The 17,304-nt window shown below is 32.8% G+C and overlaps 1 protein-coding gene across 1 annotated transcript; it reads left to right on the plus strand.

Annotated features, from left to right (window-relative positions):
- The first annotated feature begins 5,802 nt into the window (after nucleotides 1-5,802).
- Nucleotides 5,803-10,814, plus strand: LOC145037098 (proline-tRNA ligase (DUF1680)). The gene is made up of 12 exons (XM_078985670.1): nucleotides 5,803-6,753; nucleotides 6,913-7,115; nucleotides 7,191-7,388; nucleotides 7,479-7,550; nucleotides 7,638-7,733; nucleotides 7,823-7,902; nucleotides 8,549-8,624; nucleotides 8,799-9,009; nucleotides 9,185-9,381; nucleotides 9,587-9,686; nucleotides 9,766-9,855; nucleotides 9,941-10,814. Exons 1-12 carry the CDS (start codon nucleotides 6,207-6,209, stop codon nucleotides 10,651-10,653), a joined length of 2,583 nt encoding a protein of 860 aa, XP_078841796.1. The 5' UTR covers nucleotides 5,803-6,206; the 3' UTR covers nucleotides 10,654-10,814.
- Nucleotides 10,815-17,304: the final 6,490 nt, after the last annotated feature.

Below are 17,304 nucleotides of genomic sequence, written 5' to 3' on the forward strand. Positions count from 1 at the left end.
ATCTATAAAGAAATTGATATCTTATGATCCTTTCCCACATTGAATTTCATCTCACTCGTTTTCAATACTAAGTTATGCTCAAATTTTCATATTTCTTCTACAATATGAAATCCTTAACGTTATTGAATATGCTATTTGTTGCACTTTTGGTTTTGTTTTTTAATTATGTTGTTAGCCGGGAATGTACCAACATTCCAACCGAGCTCTCATCACATACCTTTCGTTACCAATTATTGAATTCCAATAACATGACTTGGAAGGAGGAGATGTCTCATAACCATTTGACTCCAACCGATGATCATGCTCCTAGAAAACCATTGAAACAAGCAGATGAATTTGCTTGGATGATGATGTACAAACAGATGAAAAGTCGAGTGTCTGGAAACTTCTTAAAGGAAGTTCCCATGGGTGATGTGAGATTGGACCCTCGTTCAATTCATGGTCAAGCTCAACAAACCAATTTGAAATACTTGATGATGTTAGAAGTTGATAGTTTGGTTTGGAGCTTTAGGAAGACAGCCAGTTTGCCAACTCTTGGTGTCCCCTACGGAGGATGGGAGTCCCCAGATCAAGAGCTTCGTGGTCATTTTGTAGGTTAGTTTACTTCGATCCTCGGTGTTATTTGATTTATATGGTCTATGTTTATGTCTATTTAGGGCATCCACAATGCATTGGACTCTATAGAGTTTAAGGGATTGTCACATCATCATTCTAAAATCCATACAACTCTACAAAGTTCAATAGAATGTTATAAAATATAATTTATAGTAAATATTTAAGGATTAAAACTTTTTTTTCCCATTGAAGAGTTCTGTGGCCATTGAACTTCAAATCCATTGAATGCCAAAGTGGCATCTCACAATCGTTGAGTTTCATCTATTGAATGACATATGGACTTGCCACCTCATTCAACTCTCCCAATGAATTCACCATTGTGGATGCTCTTATGATATACAGTTTAATGTTATTTTGTTTATTTGTTATGAAGCCTATTCTTTCTATGCAACCCTATATCTCTATAATATATAAGCTCCATTTTTTTTTACCAAACATTCACATTATGCATGCATGATTTATAGAAAGCTTAAAGCAAGCCTTCTCTCGTTGGAGTTTTCGACTCCTGTCCTACAACTAGAAATATTAGCAAAACTAAAAGTTATGTAAAAGGGTGGATAAAATGTACAATTGGGTTATGTTCTTATTTTAGGGGACCAAAGACCATTAAATGTTTTTGAACAAGTTGATTAATTATTAAAATAAATTGGATGTGACCGCAACACCTAACCACTCCCTAACTTCGTCACATGATACAAGGCACTAGCCTACTGTGGCCACTTGGCCCCATGAGGTGCCGTATCCTAAGTTCCTAACAAAGAAAAAAATTACATGAAATGTGAAAGGATAATGTGTTGGAGATTGTATTTGCATAATCTTTTTGTTGGTAAAACAAATCTATTTATTCATGGGGTTTGTTTTAAGGAATACCATCATCAAATAAGTGATCTCCATTTTTTCTAAATAATGTTTCATCTTACTTATTTTAGTTTTTACTCCAAAAATATATTTTTAATATATTTTATTTTCCAACTTACATAAATTATCAAAAATATTCGTGTTGATTTGCTTTTAACAAATATATAATATATTTTTTTCATTACGGTAATATTAAATAAATAATATTATATTTATAAAACATTTATAAATAAGTATTATTCACGAACTCAACACATAAAAAGTAAACTTTATATTTATAATTCAACTTTTATAAAGTACATTATTGTGTTTTAAAATTTTAATATGAATTTAAATTTTTATATAAACCCGGTATATAAAAACTAAACCTTAAATTTATGATTAAGTAATATAACTAATTATACAAATATATAATCTCTCTCTCTCTCTCTCTCTCTCTTAATTTGGTTTTTGTTTTTGTTTTTATGCCTAGGATCAAAGGTATCCTTGTGGATTATTCTAGATTGTACTTCTTGATACATAGAGATAGGGTTAAAATATTAATTCGGGAAGTAATCTTACACGATTCACAATCAATCTTACTTTCCATACCACCCATTACCATGTTCTTCTATGTGTACCGACTCCAACATACATTGAATCATTTGGAGCTCTCTCTCAATTTGGTTTTTGTTTTTGTGTCTATAATCGAATGTGTCTTTGTGGATCATCCTAGATTGAATTTCGTGATAAATAGGCATAGGTTCGAAATATTAATTCGAAAAGTGATCGTACACAATCCACAGTCAATCCGAATTTTCATACCATCCTTTACTTTGTTCTCCTCTCCTCCTCTCCTATGTGTACCGGCTCCAACATAAACCGCATCATTCAGAGCACTAGATGGTTGGATGCTCAGAATATCGCAAAACCATAAATAAATAAATAAAAATCGGTGGCTCTTTTATATTTAGGTCGGCTACTTGATATCAAGAAGGAACATGCTATATCGAACCGTAACGTTTAGTAACTTTCATTTCATTAGGAAACATGGATTTAAAGGGATTTAAGTCTAGGCTCATTAAGGGTATATTCTATATTTTCACTTTTTAGAAGACAATTGACTCCTTACTTCTTAGTGTGTAAAATGAAGTTAAGGTTATACATAGTTAAAAAGTAATTTCTCACTTTCATCACTTTTGCAATAACACATCGATCCAAAGGTCCATTTTCTTTTCTGATTTCTTGTTTTATTTTTTCTATTTCCAATATCTCAATGGTTCGTTCTTAATCAAATTTGTGAGAGGTTGACATAACAAAACCTTTATTCGCTTTGTTAATGAAAGACAAAAATCAACTTTGCGCAAGACAAATCGGCGTTTAAAAATATTAATACTCATGAACAATGATTTAGCCGGCAGTGGATAAATGAAATAATTAAAATTTATTCCTTATTTAATTTATAAATAATAAGTTATGTAAAATCATCATTCCTAACGGGTTTAATAAGGATGTGTTCGGCACGCAACATTTCTAACTTCTAGATTTTAAGAAAACATCGTAAAAAATATATATTAAAAAAAAAAAAAAAAAAAAAAAAAAAAAAAAAAAAAACTTTGTTCAGTGACAAGAGCGTTAGCTTTTAGCCTAAATAAAACTCTCAAAAATCAAAAGTTATATGGAGAGGCGTTCAACAAAACGCTCCAAAATCAAACGATACCCGCTACCAACTATCCACTACTCGTTAACTATTACCTACTACTAACTAGTTTGGACGAACATTTCCTAAAAATTCTTACTTGAAAATTATTACAAGTTCTATGTTGCCTTTATGTACTAATAGGTCAATTAAATGTCGTAAAGGCTTAAAATAATCTTAAATCATAAAGTTATTGGCGTCTTATCATCAAAAGGTATACCAATCTAATGCCTTAAACTAAAACTTTTTATCGATCTCTAATCTAATTTATGTTGTTTAGTTTCTTTGGTCAGACAAACCATTGAGGGCATCGTTTGTTATCTTTTAGTTTAAGCCCAATTGTTATCAATAGAAATCAAGTTGCTAAAAGTTCGCTCCACTCTAATAAGGATAGATGTGCCCTGGATTTAGCACAATTAGAGGTGTGATACAAAACTTAAAACTGAATAACTGAATCGAACCAAAAGATGTTGTATTTCTTAACTGATATGTATAAAATCCAAAGCGAACAAACTAATAAATAATATTGAAAGTTATATGCCGATTAGTTACGAATAATAAATTAAATTATTATTAATTAGTTACCAAATTTCATACAAAAATAAGCTTGATCATTTTTTTGAAACAACTGAAATGAGTTTGATCATTCACGGTCATATTTGATTATAAAAAAATATAAAAGGAGACTGACATGTTGTCAAATGAATTAAATACGATACAGATATTTAAAAAACGAAAAACTACTTAGAAAATCATAGATCATGATTTCTAAATGTATGGAATGACTCATATTCTTAAAGATTTTATGCACTTCAACGGTTGTAAATTGCAACTTAGAACCCTAGATTTAATGTAGCTATCATATGTTCCAATAGCAATAGAAGAACCAATAAACTCATAGCAAATACTCAAAAAAAAAAAAAAAAAAAAAAAAAAAAAAAAAAAAAAATCAAGACATAAATTAAAAAACAACTTAAAAGATTGCAAATCTTTAATTAGTAACTTCACAAAATGACTTGTATTTTTAAAGGTTTTATGCACTCTAGTGGATGTAAGCTACAATATAAAACCCCTAGTTGTCATCCATTCCAATAGCAATGGAAGAACCGATAAACTCAAAACGAATACTCAGAAATTGCCGATTCAGGAACCTCAGGTCCTCGGCCTGACTAAACACACGTGTGTACTTGGCTCATCCATTATACTTCGCTAAAACCTTTGTAGGATTAATGTAATGCAAGTCTTATAAACCCACAAAAGTTTATTCTTCTCACTAATAAGGTACAAAGGAGATTGATAACCTGCAATTTACTCCTTATAAATTTCCAACAAAGGATCACAAGAGGGTTAGATATGCGAAAAATTATGTAATCACATATGTGCAACAATTTTCGATAAGAAAAGGATATTATTTAAAGTTGTGATGTCATAATAGTTTACAAGAATCTTGTGTCTTCTGATTATGGATCCTAACCCACATGCTAAAGGACAAGTACTCTAACCCAAATACGTAACTAGCATTATATACAATATAATACAGTTTACAAGATGATATATATATATATATATATATATATATATATATATATATATATATATATATATATATATATATATATATATATATATATATATATATATATATATATATATATGGGAAAAGTGAATACACCCTTAAGGGTATATAAACTTAGGTACCCAAACTCACCATACTACATCGTTTTGTATCATATATAGATATTGTAATTGTCTAATATTCTTATAATTCAACTTCTAAATTGAATTACTTCAAAGATTTTTATAAATTTCATATTTATTTTCCTCTTACATAATTGTCATTTTCAACAATAATATATATAACCTAGTAAATGTTCGACAAAAATATGTGATGTAAAAAGAAGATAATAGTGAAAATTTAAAAATATTGAATATAAATCAAGTTAAGTATTGAAGTTTAACAATATTATAATGAATATATCAAACAAAATAACGTATTATTATGAGTTTTGGTACCTAAGCTTATATACCCTTAAGGGTATATTCACTTTTCCATATATATATATATATATATATATATATATATATATATATATATATATATATATATATATATATATATATATATATATATATATATATATATATATATATATATATATATATATATATATATATATATATATACTGCCACTTTAATTATACTCCATATTTAGAAAATGATATCATAGAGAAGTCACTTTCCAAAATTAAATGTTAGAAAAACATTATTTAAAGTAATTATAAAAAATAAAATAAAATAAATCCCAACAATTCATTTAATTCAAGATCAATTCGAAGTTGTATCCAATCAGAGCACTGTAAAAGCGGCTTTTTCTGAGCAGTGAGTGGGTATTTCCTAACAAACCAAACAAAAAGGCGGGGAGCAAGAACGCAAGAACACGAGAAATTAATCAGGCCAACCCTAAAACTGTTTGCCTTTTTACGGATCCCAAATTCCTAATTTTATATTCAAATCCGAAAACCCATTTGTCTCCATCTCTCTATCTGTCACTCACACTTAATTTGATAATGTTAATACTCAGTTTCACACACTTTGATGATCAATCCTCCATAGATAACGACACCTAATCCGTGAGTTCTTTCTGTCTTGTAGTTACTTTCAATCTTCTTGGTGAATTTCCCTTTTTTCTTATCTTACACGACATTATTTCCCTTTATCATTACTTTTACTTCCCACAAAGTAATCAAGCTTCTGTAAATTCTTGTGTATCTCGTTTTTCTACTTCGATCTTTACTATTTTCACAACTGTATTCCATTTCGCTTTCGCTTTCTTTTTCGATTGTCTATGTATGATTCGGTTGTTGATGCTCATTCACTCATTGTTAGAATTTCCATTAACAGTTATTGCCTTTCACGAGACTTAATCGCCTATCCCATTCGTTATTGATTGTCTTTTAAGTAGTTACAGGTTAGGTATTTCAATCGAATTCAATATATGGGGTCTTTCGATTTCTGATGATAACTTATCGCATCTGCTGATATTTCTTCAACAAAATGAAATCATTCACGTTGTTGAAGATGCTATCTGTTTTCCTTTTCGTTTTCCTTTTGTTTTCTGATTCTGTTGTTAGTAAGGAATGTACTAACACTCCAACCGAGCTCTCATCCCATACTTTCCGATACCAATTCCTGAATTCGAAAAACAAAACATGGAAACAACAAGTGTTATCGTCTCACAATCACAACCATTTAACCCCGACTGATGAATCCGCTTGGGCAAGTTTACTCCCTAGGAAAGTCCTGAAACAGGAAGATGAATTCGCGTGGATGATGACTTATAGACAGATGAAAAATCAAAATCAAGGAGGTAAGAAGTCTGATTTTAATGGGAATTTCTTAAATGAAGTTCCCTTAGGTGATGTCAGACTAGACCCTGATTCAATCCATGGTCAAGCTCAACAAACCAATTTGAAATACTTGTTAATGCTCGATGTCGATAGTCTAGTTTGGAGCTTTAGAAAAAACGCCGGTTTACCCACTCCGGGCACCGCCTACGGCGGTTGGGAATCCCCAAATCAAGAACTTCGCGGTCATTTCGTAGGTTTGTATACTTGTATACGTTTAACGTTTCTCCAACCCTTTTTTTCTGATCCACAACCGATTCAATTTCTCTAATTTCCTTGTAAAACCATATATTCATGATTGATGATTCATCCACTTTTACGATCGACATTTCACTAATTTGATATAATTTTTGAAGGGCATTACATGAGTGCCACAGCTCAAATGTGGGCTAGCACTGGTGATGAAACTCTGAAAAACAAGATGACTGCAGTCGTATCTGCACTCGGTGAATGTCAGGAAAAGATGAACACCGGTTACCTTTCTGCTTTTCCATCTGAGTTTTTTGATCGATTTGAAGCTATACAACCAGTCTGGGCTCCGTATTACACCATTCACAAGGTAAATCCTCATCAATTTCGTCAATTTGATTTATTTTTATCAAGTTTAATTCATAATTTAGCGTAAAAATGGCAGATAATGGCGGGTTTAGTCGATCAGTATCTTTTAGCTGGCAACAATCAAGCTCTAAAAATGGTGACAAAAATGGCGGACTATTTCTACAAACGCGTACAAAATGTGATTTATCAGTATACGATCGAGAGACACTGGCGATCTTTAAATGAAGAAACTGGTGGCATGAATGACGTCATGTACAGACTGTACACCATAACAGTATGTTAAAGAATCATGATGTGTAATTCTATTTTTTATTTTTTTAATATTAATTTGATTTTAATGGGGTTGTTAATTTATTATTGTTAGGGAGATAGCAACCATTTATTGTTGGCTCATCTTTTTGACAAACCCTGCTTTCTTGGACTCTTGGCTATAAAGGTAAATTCAATTTCAATTTTATATATATAATATATGTTGTTTTAAAGATTTTTATAGATTAATATGGTTAATATTTATTTATTGTAGGCTGATGATTTATCTGGTTTTCATGCGAATACGCATATTCCAATTGTTATTGGATCACAAATGCGGTATGAAGTTACTGGTGACCCTCTCTACAAGGTATTTCATTTATACCTGTTTTCTATATTTTTATTTTTATTTTTATTTTTAAAAGGACAAATTTTATACAAATATTATTTTGTGTTTAGGAAATTGGAATGTTTTTCATGGATGCTGTGAACTCTTCTCACATGTATGCTACAGGAGGGACATCGGTTAGTGAGTTCTGGTATGTGTTTAGTGTGCTTAACAGTTTTTTTTTTTATGTTTTGTGCGTAAATTCATAGTAGGGTTTAATAACATAAATTTAAAGGATAATCATATATATATATATATATATATATATATATATATATATATATATATATATATATATATATATATATATATATATATATATATATATATATATATATATATATATATATATATATAGCCACCTTATGACGTGACATATAACAAATCGAACATTTTTTTTACCAATTGCATATAATGGCATCGATACTGCAATTGGTTGCAAATTGAGAAATTGCTTTTAGAATGTTCCCACCACAAAAGAAACCAAATCTTACAATTGTATTCTGAAAATTGTTTAAAAAGGGGAAACATGAGCAATTTAGCAATTGTTTGGAATTTCCCAAGAAAACGTTTTTTGGAATTTCGCAACTAACCAATTTAGTAATCTCGTGATTTTGTGCTATGTGTAAAAAATGGTCAATTTGTTAAATGTCACATCATAGGTCATTTCATGAATATCCCTAAATCGACATATATACTAAAATTATTTTTGTACTATTTTAAGTTTGTTTATTGGTGACCACATAAGCATGAACATTTTGATTTTTGTGTAACAAATTGGTGGTTGGTTTTTTTAGGTCGGAACCTAAAAGACTAGCTTCAACGTTACAAACGGAGAATGAGGAATCGTGTACCACTTATAACATGTTGAAGGTATGCATCTATATATATTGTGGATCCCACATCAGCTAGATACATTTATACTATTTTGAGAGAAAATCAAAACTCCATATATCTAACGTGATATTAGAGTTGGGTCCTATATCAGCTCCACATATCTAACAATCTTTATGTCTAATTTACGATGGTGTGTGTGTGTGTTTATAGGTGTCTCGTAATTTGTTTAGATGGACAAAAGAAATGGCGTATGCAGATTATTATGAGCGAGCATTGACTAATGGAGTTCTTAGCATTCAAAGAGGGAAAGAACCCGGAATCATGATATATATGTTACCATTAGGCACCGGGGTATCAAAAGCAACAGGATACCATAAATGGGGATCCAAGTTTAATGATTTTTGGTGCTGTTATGGAACAGGTTCCTTCATTTCCTACCTTTTTGGAATTCCATTCCAACGATTGTTTGGTTGCAAATCGACGGAATTGAATTCATCATATATGGAGTTTGGAAGGAATTCGATACCATTCCTTGTGTTATTTGTTAAAAGACCAAAATACCCCCATTTGATTGCCGTTTGGGTTACTTTTTGTAGGGATCGAATCGTTCTCGAAATTAGGTGATTCGATATACTTTGAAGAAGCAGGAAACAATCCCGGGATTTATATCATTCAGTATATATCAAGCTCATTTAATTGGAAAAATGGTCAAATTTTTATTAATCAAAAAGTAACGCCAGTTGTTTCATGGGATCCTTACCTTCGTGCAACAATCACAATCTCCTCGAAGAAGGTATGCGAAACATTTTAGCAACGTACTTACATATTTGTTTATTATTGGAGAAAAATGGTCAAATTTTTATTAATCAACGTGCTTTTTAATAATTTACCTAGTATAGAAACATCATCCAGATACGTTGTTAATTTTTTTCATTTATAAACGCTATTTATTTTTATTTTTTTGCTTGTTTATATAAACCAACCATTTTGTTTTGTAGGAAGGATCATCATCTAGCATGAATATTAGAATACCATCTTGGACAACATCAAATGTAAAAGCATCACTCAATGATCAAGTGATTCCTGTAACACCTGCAGGTATGAATTTTCTATATAAAAAAATAAATATTTATTCATCAATGTTATAAAACTTCATATAAAATTCTTTTCACTGTAGGTAATTTCTTATCAGTCACGAAAATGTGGAGCTCCTCTGACGTTATTACCCTTAAATTTCCAATAACCCTTAGAATGGAGGCTATTCAAGGTACTAATTTTGAGTCTTCATATAGTTACGTTTTGAAATATAAGTTTGACTATATTACAATTTTGGTCCCTGTGGTATATGCCAGATGAGCGATCTGATTATGCTTCTCTTCAAGCAATCTTATATGGTCCCTACTTGCTAGTTGGCTTGACCACTGGTGATTCCGACCTAAAACCGGAATCAGGTTCTCTTTCCAAATGGATCACTCCAATTCCGGCGGAATACAATTCCCATCTCATTACTCTTTCTCAAGAAACCGCAAATTCAACCCTCACCCTTTCACACACAAACACCGGCATCACAACGGTGAAGTTCCCCAACCCCGGAACTAGCGATTCCGTCTTCTCAACATTTAGAATCATCTTAGCAAACTCAACTTCAAGTCAGTTTTCATCATATAAGGATGCCATCGGTAAAACCATCATGCTGGAGCCATACAACCTCCCCGGGATGTTAATTGTACAACAAGGAAAAGAAAAAAGTCTCGGAATCAGCGGTTCCTCCGAACCCCGGAATTCGTTATTCCGGTTGGTGGAGGGAAATGAAGGAACGGTTAGATTAGAGTCTGATAGCCAGAAGGGTTGCTTTGTGTATAATTCGGATGGAAACGTGAAGCTCAGCTGTGATTCTGGTGAACAGGATTCCGACTTTATGGGAGCAACTAGTTTTAAGGCGAACGGGGGAATCAGCAATTACCATCCGATTAGCTTCGTGGCAAAAGGGCTGGAAATGAATTTTCTTCTGCAGCCGTTGTTTAGTTTGAGGGATGAACACTACACAGTTTACTTCAACGTTTAATCCTAAAGTGTGTTCAATCCACCCTCTAGTAGTTTATTTAAATGGATTGGATGGTCTTACCTTTGATGTCTCTTTGTAGTGTATACTTGTTCGCTATGTATTTATTTATGTACAATGTAATACCCTCATTATATAAACATAAATATATCATATAATATAAATGTCCATCGTCATCAAGCACAAATAGGAGCAATTAGCAAAATTATGGTTTAAGAACCAAAAAGGGCGATTTGTAATTGGAAGCCGAGTAAACTAACCAACTTTGAAAGCACTTTTTAACAGCATAACCAATTTTTTGGAATTTTCGTAAAATAACCACAGTTCGTAGTGATACATTTTGGACCCGTTTGTAATCGGGTCACCCACATCATTAATCCTACCTATTACTATGTCCCTCTATACATATCATTTTGGACAATCACTCTGAACGGGCATTTCGGACTCCACCTTCTCCGACTTGCGCTTCGAAGTTGCATGAAACCGGATTTTGGACAAACACTTTGTTGAAGGATGTCGCCTGACAGTGAAGAGCTCGAGCAGATGTGGGTATGTGTCGTTTCCTTTAGAGATTATTATTTGGTTAACATATGTGGGTATGTTAAAAAATTGTTAGTGTTGTTAGTAGTTTTAATGAGAAATACTTTGTGTGAACTAGACTTTGATGGTATAAGGTTTTTTGTATGATTAATATTACTCTTAGCAACAGTTACTACAAGTAAAACCCTAAAAAATATGTTATGAACACTCTACACACTGAAATGCAAAGATCTAATTTGGAATCCGTAGAACTTGTTTGGAATATGTAGATCAGTCCATAACAAAGGCCATTGTAGTTCGGAATAGTACACTAATTTTAATTTTTGTTTTGTAGCATGATGATATTAATAAGCGGTTATCGCTACAAGCTACAAACATGAATTGGATAGGGAAATCATAGCTAGGTTATACCTTACCCCAGTATAGGTGGCTCTTTTTAGGGTTTACTGTTTTGGTGTGCAGATCAATGTGTCGATGGATGTAGAATGCCACTCGTTACTGTGTCATTACTTTTGATACAAGGAGGTAGTGACTCATAATTTTTCGAGGAAAGAGCTTATTTCTGTTTGGACCCAAAACCAAAACCCTTTGTGGTAAAAAATTTGAGGTGACAGCTTTATTGATATTTGCATATTTATTCATATAGTTTGTGAATTATCTTAATAATTTTAGCTACAATTGTGCTTATTTTAGAACAAAAATGTATTTAATATGTTTAATGGTGCTTAATATGTTTAAAATTTGTTTTGTAACAACAAGGACATGCTCGGGATTAAAAGGAAGCAAATGCGGAGCTGGAAGCAGGAAAACTAGACCACGTCAACCGAAGACTAAAATTTCATGGATTCTGAAGCCCACGGCGTGGAGATCTGTAGCCACGCCATGGTGAGATGGTTTTTCACGGTCAACAGATGCCTTGGAGAATACGCGTTTTTAAGTGATCGTCACGCCGTGGATCCTATTTGTCACGACGTTGGAAGCGAAATTTGGAAAACTATAAATATATCGCTTTGGATCTTAACGCTAACTTATGTTGGAAGCTATTGTCGACTTTTGAAGACCAGACACATCCCCTGGAGGCTTTGGAGTGCAAAATTTGATTGAGAGCTTGATTTTGAGGAAATTTAAAGGCAACATTACTTCTAATTACTTTATTGCTTTGTTTTTATCATGTCTATCAAAGTGACTTTCGTTTTTACCTGTGTGTTTTCAATAGTTAAGGGCGAAAAACTCTAACTTTCGTTTAGAGTAGATGATCTTACATACTATGTGTTGATTTAGCGGATTTGGATTATTGCTAGGGTTTTATTTATTATGGTTGCTTGTTAAAGAACCAATTATTTTAATGACAACTTCTTGTCTGTTTATTGATGAGTTTGATTGAGATTTGATAAAGTTGGCTTGAATCTTATGATTTTGTGAACAACAAGGTTATATGACTAGTGTTTTGACCAAAAGCCTAGATTTGTTTGTAAATTAATGTGAAAGCTAATATATGAAGAACAATTTCTTAGTGTACACGTTTGTAGACATGTATAGCCCATTATTATAGTTTGTGTATAGGCCCATTTGATATGTATTCATCAGTATATATTTATGCATTGTAACCTAATACGAAGAGGGAGGTATTTTGGAATAATATGGTATCAGAGACCATATCCAAACTTTCCTAAAATCTACCCTTTCTTTTCTCTCTTTCATTCTCAAACTTATCTTCTCCATCGGCACCTCCTAACCCTACCAGCGGCCTCATATTCATCCTTAACAATGGTAGACCCATATCAATCCTCCTCCACACAAAGTCTTTGTTATCACCAATATCAAAGCTCATATCCCGATTCTCCTTGATCTTGATTGCTACAATTATGATACATGGTGTGAATTCTTCTCTAATCACTGTGAAGCATATGATGCACTCGATCATATCATTGCAACCTATGATGATCCAACTCCTAAACCAACCGAAACCGAATGGAAGAAGGTAGATGCGGTGGTGCGTACATGGCTCTATTTGACAATGTCCCAAAATCTCATCAACATAGTCATCAAACCTAATGTTATGGCTCGACAAATATGGTTGAACAGTTAAAAGCTCTTCCAGAATAACAAAGACTCTCGTATCATGCAACTTGAAAGTGAAATCCAATCTATCTCTATGGGTGACTTGCCGGTACATGCCTATTGTTCCAAGATTCAAACCATAGCCGGCGTACTTGAAAATCTTGATGCTACCTCCAAAATATCCGAAAAACATCTAGTGATTCACACCATCAAAGGACTCTCTTCCCGATTTAACAACATTGTTATTATGCTCTCCATAGCATCCCATTCCCCACGTTTTATGAAACTCGCTCCATTCTCGCTTTGGAAGAAATTGTAACGCCCGCAGATTTGAGCTAGTTAAATTAGAGACAATAAGCGTTAAAAATGACTTTTTGATAGAACATTATTTAGAATAAATAGTCTTAACCAAAGAATAGTATATGTCACAAGGATTTCGTACATATTAAGAACACTGAAACCCGACTTATAACAAAGAAGTTATGATCCGTTAAAGTTTCACGATTAAACGGACACGACTTCGTGTATCGTAAAAAGTAAAATTTTGATGAAACAATTTTTAGCCTTAGATATCTAAATCTAAACAAAAGTCGAAGTAGACGTTAAATCGAGATCGTGCATATAGAGAACGTCCAAATCTAACTTCATTTGAGAAAGTTATGAATTTTCTAAGATTTAGTGTAGCAGTACATAGATTGGAAAATTGAATTTTAGATCGATCGATTATTAGCCGACACAACCTAAACGAGAATTGAAGATCTCATTAATAGGTGCTCAATGATATAAAAACATTCAAAACAGACGTCGGATGACAAAGTTATGAATTTTTAACGGACTTTAACTGTCGAATCCTGTTAAAATATAACTTTAAAAATAAAGTCAAAATTAGCCGACTGAGTCTAAACAAAAGTTGTAGATCACATCACTACCTATGCGTAGATATATAGAACGTCGAAAACGGAGTTCTTATGCGAAATTTACAGATTTTAGAAGATAATTAATTTTTGGACTAAACCAGCGAGTGACACATAGCAAGATCTGAGCCACTACTTCTTCCCCACGGCTTTGCACAAGATCACAACACGTGGTACATTACGCACAGCGTAATTTTGAGTACACTTAGTGTAACCCTTAAAAATCCATTACGCTAAGTGTAATTCTTGAGTATGCTCAACATACTCGGTGCTAGTAGCCTATAAACAGAAGGCGTTTTTCACTCTTTTTCTCACATCTCTTCACCCATTACTCTCCCAAACACTCCCCCCCCCCCCCCCCCCCCCCCAATCCTCTGAGTCTTTCCTTAGCACCTCCTAGGTGTTATTAGTAAGTCCTGGAGCAGTAGAAGGCACCGAGAAGAAGAGGTTTCGGGTCAGAAGTTCTGCCCGCGCAGAGCTCGGTTCTTCGCTAAACTCCCTTGTAAGTGAGTTATGTTTACCATACTTTAAGTACAACTTATGTTGAAGTTCATTATTGTCATTGTGAACCTATAAACAAGATTTATCAGTGATTCCAAGTTGCTATATTGATTGATCTACCTACGGGGATGATGTATTGGTTGTGATTTAGTGAGGTGTTTAAAGTGGGATTTTCAAACAATACTTCGTATACCAAACGGACCCTACCTGGTTGTTCCTTACTTGATAGATCATGAAAGTAGACTTTGAATTAATTATAAATCTCGACTAACAATTAGTCGCAATAGATATTAGACTAAAACTTAGTGATAATAATACTAGGTTACGTCAACGGAAAAGACAATTGCTAGAAGCGAAGCGCTGCCCGAATTTCGAGTCGTCGCTTTAACAAGTGAGTGCGTAGTCCCTTTCATGAACATGATTTTAATACAAGTATTAATAAAGGTATTAAATATATGTTGAAATTTTATATGTGATTTATATGTTTATTATCTGGAAATACTTTTTATATGTATATTTGATGATATACACTATGCGAACCAGACATGGTTTTATATTTTTTGAGATGAATTTACATGATAGTAATAATAGAAGTATTATAAATGAGACGATAAATGTATGTTAATACTTAATACTCTGTATAAAATCTTACACTAAATTAGGATATTGTTGCTGAAACAGAGTTAGTATTGAAAGTTGATTATAAGCATTGTAGGCTTGCTTAGTGATGAAATAAGACTTAAAAGAGATGCTTATTTCAGTTAAGTTTAGATATTGGGTAGTATCTTATTAAGGGTACGTGTGTGATCGGAATATAGATTAGAAACTCTATTGGAGGAGATTGATGATCGATGGAGTATTTCCTACGTACAAATAAAGCCCTAGTTAGCCTCAAGTATAAATAAAGCCCATTGGCCTCTTGAACTCGGGCACCTCATTGAAACCCTAGAAGACCCAAATTTATGAGCAAGTGACTCCTCTCTCCTCTCTCTCATATTCATCCTCTTGCCCTAGTGTTTGTGAGCCATTAGAGGTACTACACTTGTGGTGCTTGTTCTCAAAAGCAATGATCTTCAAGAATTGGTTGTTATTAATATATAGCAACAAAGGTATGTGTTCTAATCTTTCTTATGTAGATATCCGAATATTAGATGCATATTAGCGTTTTCTGTTTTGTGTTCAATGCTTGTATGTCTAATAGAAAAAACATAGATCCAATCTAGGGTTGCATGCACACAACACACATAGGATTGTCTGTATAAAACCCATCAGTGGTATCAGAGCATTTGGTTTTGTTTTCAATTAGATTTGATACAATTTATTGAACTTGTAAAAATTAGGGTTTATGGCATTTAAACCCTAGGGCTTGGATTTTTCGAAATTAGGGTTTCTAAACCCCATTTTCGAAACTTAGTTAGGGTTTTTTCAACCCTTTCCTTTGACCCTCATGATTTCGATTTTTAGGGTTTGCTAACCCTAGAATTTTCGAATATGCCTTCCCCAAGATTAGTTTTCAAAAAATCAAGGGGATAACGGTATTAGGTTCAATTATTATTTTAATTTAATGGTTAATCCTTATGAGATTTTATAATTTAAATTAATTGTTTAATTTTGGATAATTTTTAAATCAAGGTTTTTAATATTTAAAGTTTTAAATTAAAAAGTATTAATTTCAAAAAATTTAAATTAGATTAAAAACCCTAGTATTTTAAATGTTTAAATACACCATTATACTATATAAAATCAAAAGTCTAAGATTATATATGTATAAGAAGAATCAGTCTTAATGTTAGTAGGCCTCATTCACGAAGCCGGTTTATAAGGGGGGGGGGGGGGGGGGTATAAGGAAACTGCATATAAAATGACGGTTGTATGGGTGTTCACTCTCACCCACCGCTTCCTTGATTGGTGGAGGGTCGTTAGCCGAACAAGTATGATAGGACATTAATTCTCTCATTAATAAGTATAATGATAAATATAAAGTAACTAATGTTTTTTTTATAAATCTCAATCTTAGTTACTTTAGGAAAATGTGAATTTGATGCTAATCCATGAAAATGCACATTGCACTTTGTCAAGTCGTTAGTGGAGCGTGTGTTGTTAACCGGCACACTAACTTGGACTAACAAAGAGTGGTAATGGGTAGCTCGTAAATTATCATAGATCAATGGAGTGTATGGTTAACCGACACATTGATTAGGTGGTAAATGACATCAAGAGTACCAAGCTAATCTGCATGGTTATTCATACCTTAGTTATGATCCTCGGTATCCCAGTCACAAATTTGAAGGGCATAATCGAGATTAAACATATCAATGAAGAGTTCAATGAATCTCAAAGATCTATGAATTTCATTTAAAGACTAATTCATTTTAAAATTTCATTTTCGTGGTGAAATTGGTAAATCGTCATTTACCTACCTTCAAATAATTTACAATTGGATTACAACATCCCTTTTCTGAATTGTGAATTATTGTGTTAGGTCCTAGCCTTAATATTTCATTTTGGGTGTTATATTAACGGTTTCCTATCTAATCAAAAACTTGTCTTTCTTCTTTTAAAGATATCTAGCCCAAACTACGCTTTTGGCTCAAACTCCAACAACAACAACTCCTCGAACCCACTCTCGCTCCTGAAC

The sequence above is a fragment of the Lactuca saligna genome, chromosome 1 (assembly GCF_052625555.1).
Source record: "Lactuca saligna cultivar CGN05327 chromosome 1, ASM5262555v1, whole genome shotgun sequence".
NCBI lineage: Eukaryota > Viridiplantae > Streptophyta > Magnoliopsida > Asterales > Asteraceae > Lactuca > Lactuca saligna.

Coding starts and splice junctions, on each gene's coding strand:
- LOC145037098 (XM_078985670.1), top strand. CDS start 6,207: ATGAAATCATTCACGTTGTTGAAGATGCTATCTGTTTTCCTTTTCGTT. Junction 9,382..9,586: donor TCACAATCTCCTCGAAGAAG/GTATGCGAAACA, acceptor TTTGTTTTGTAG/GAAGGATCATCATCTAGCAT. Junction 9,687..9,765: donor GATTCCTGTAACACCTGCAG/GTATGAATTTTC, acceptor TTTTCACTGTAG/GTAATTTCTTATCAGTCACG.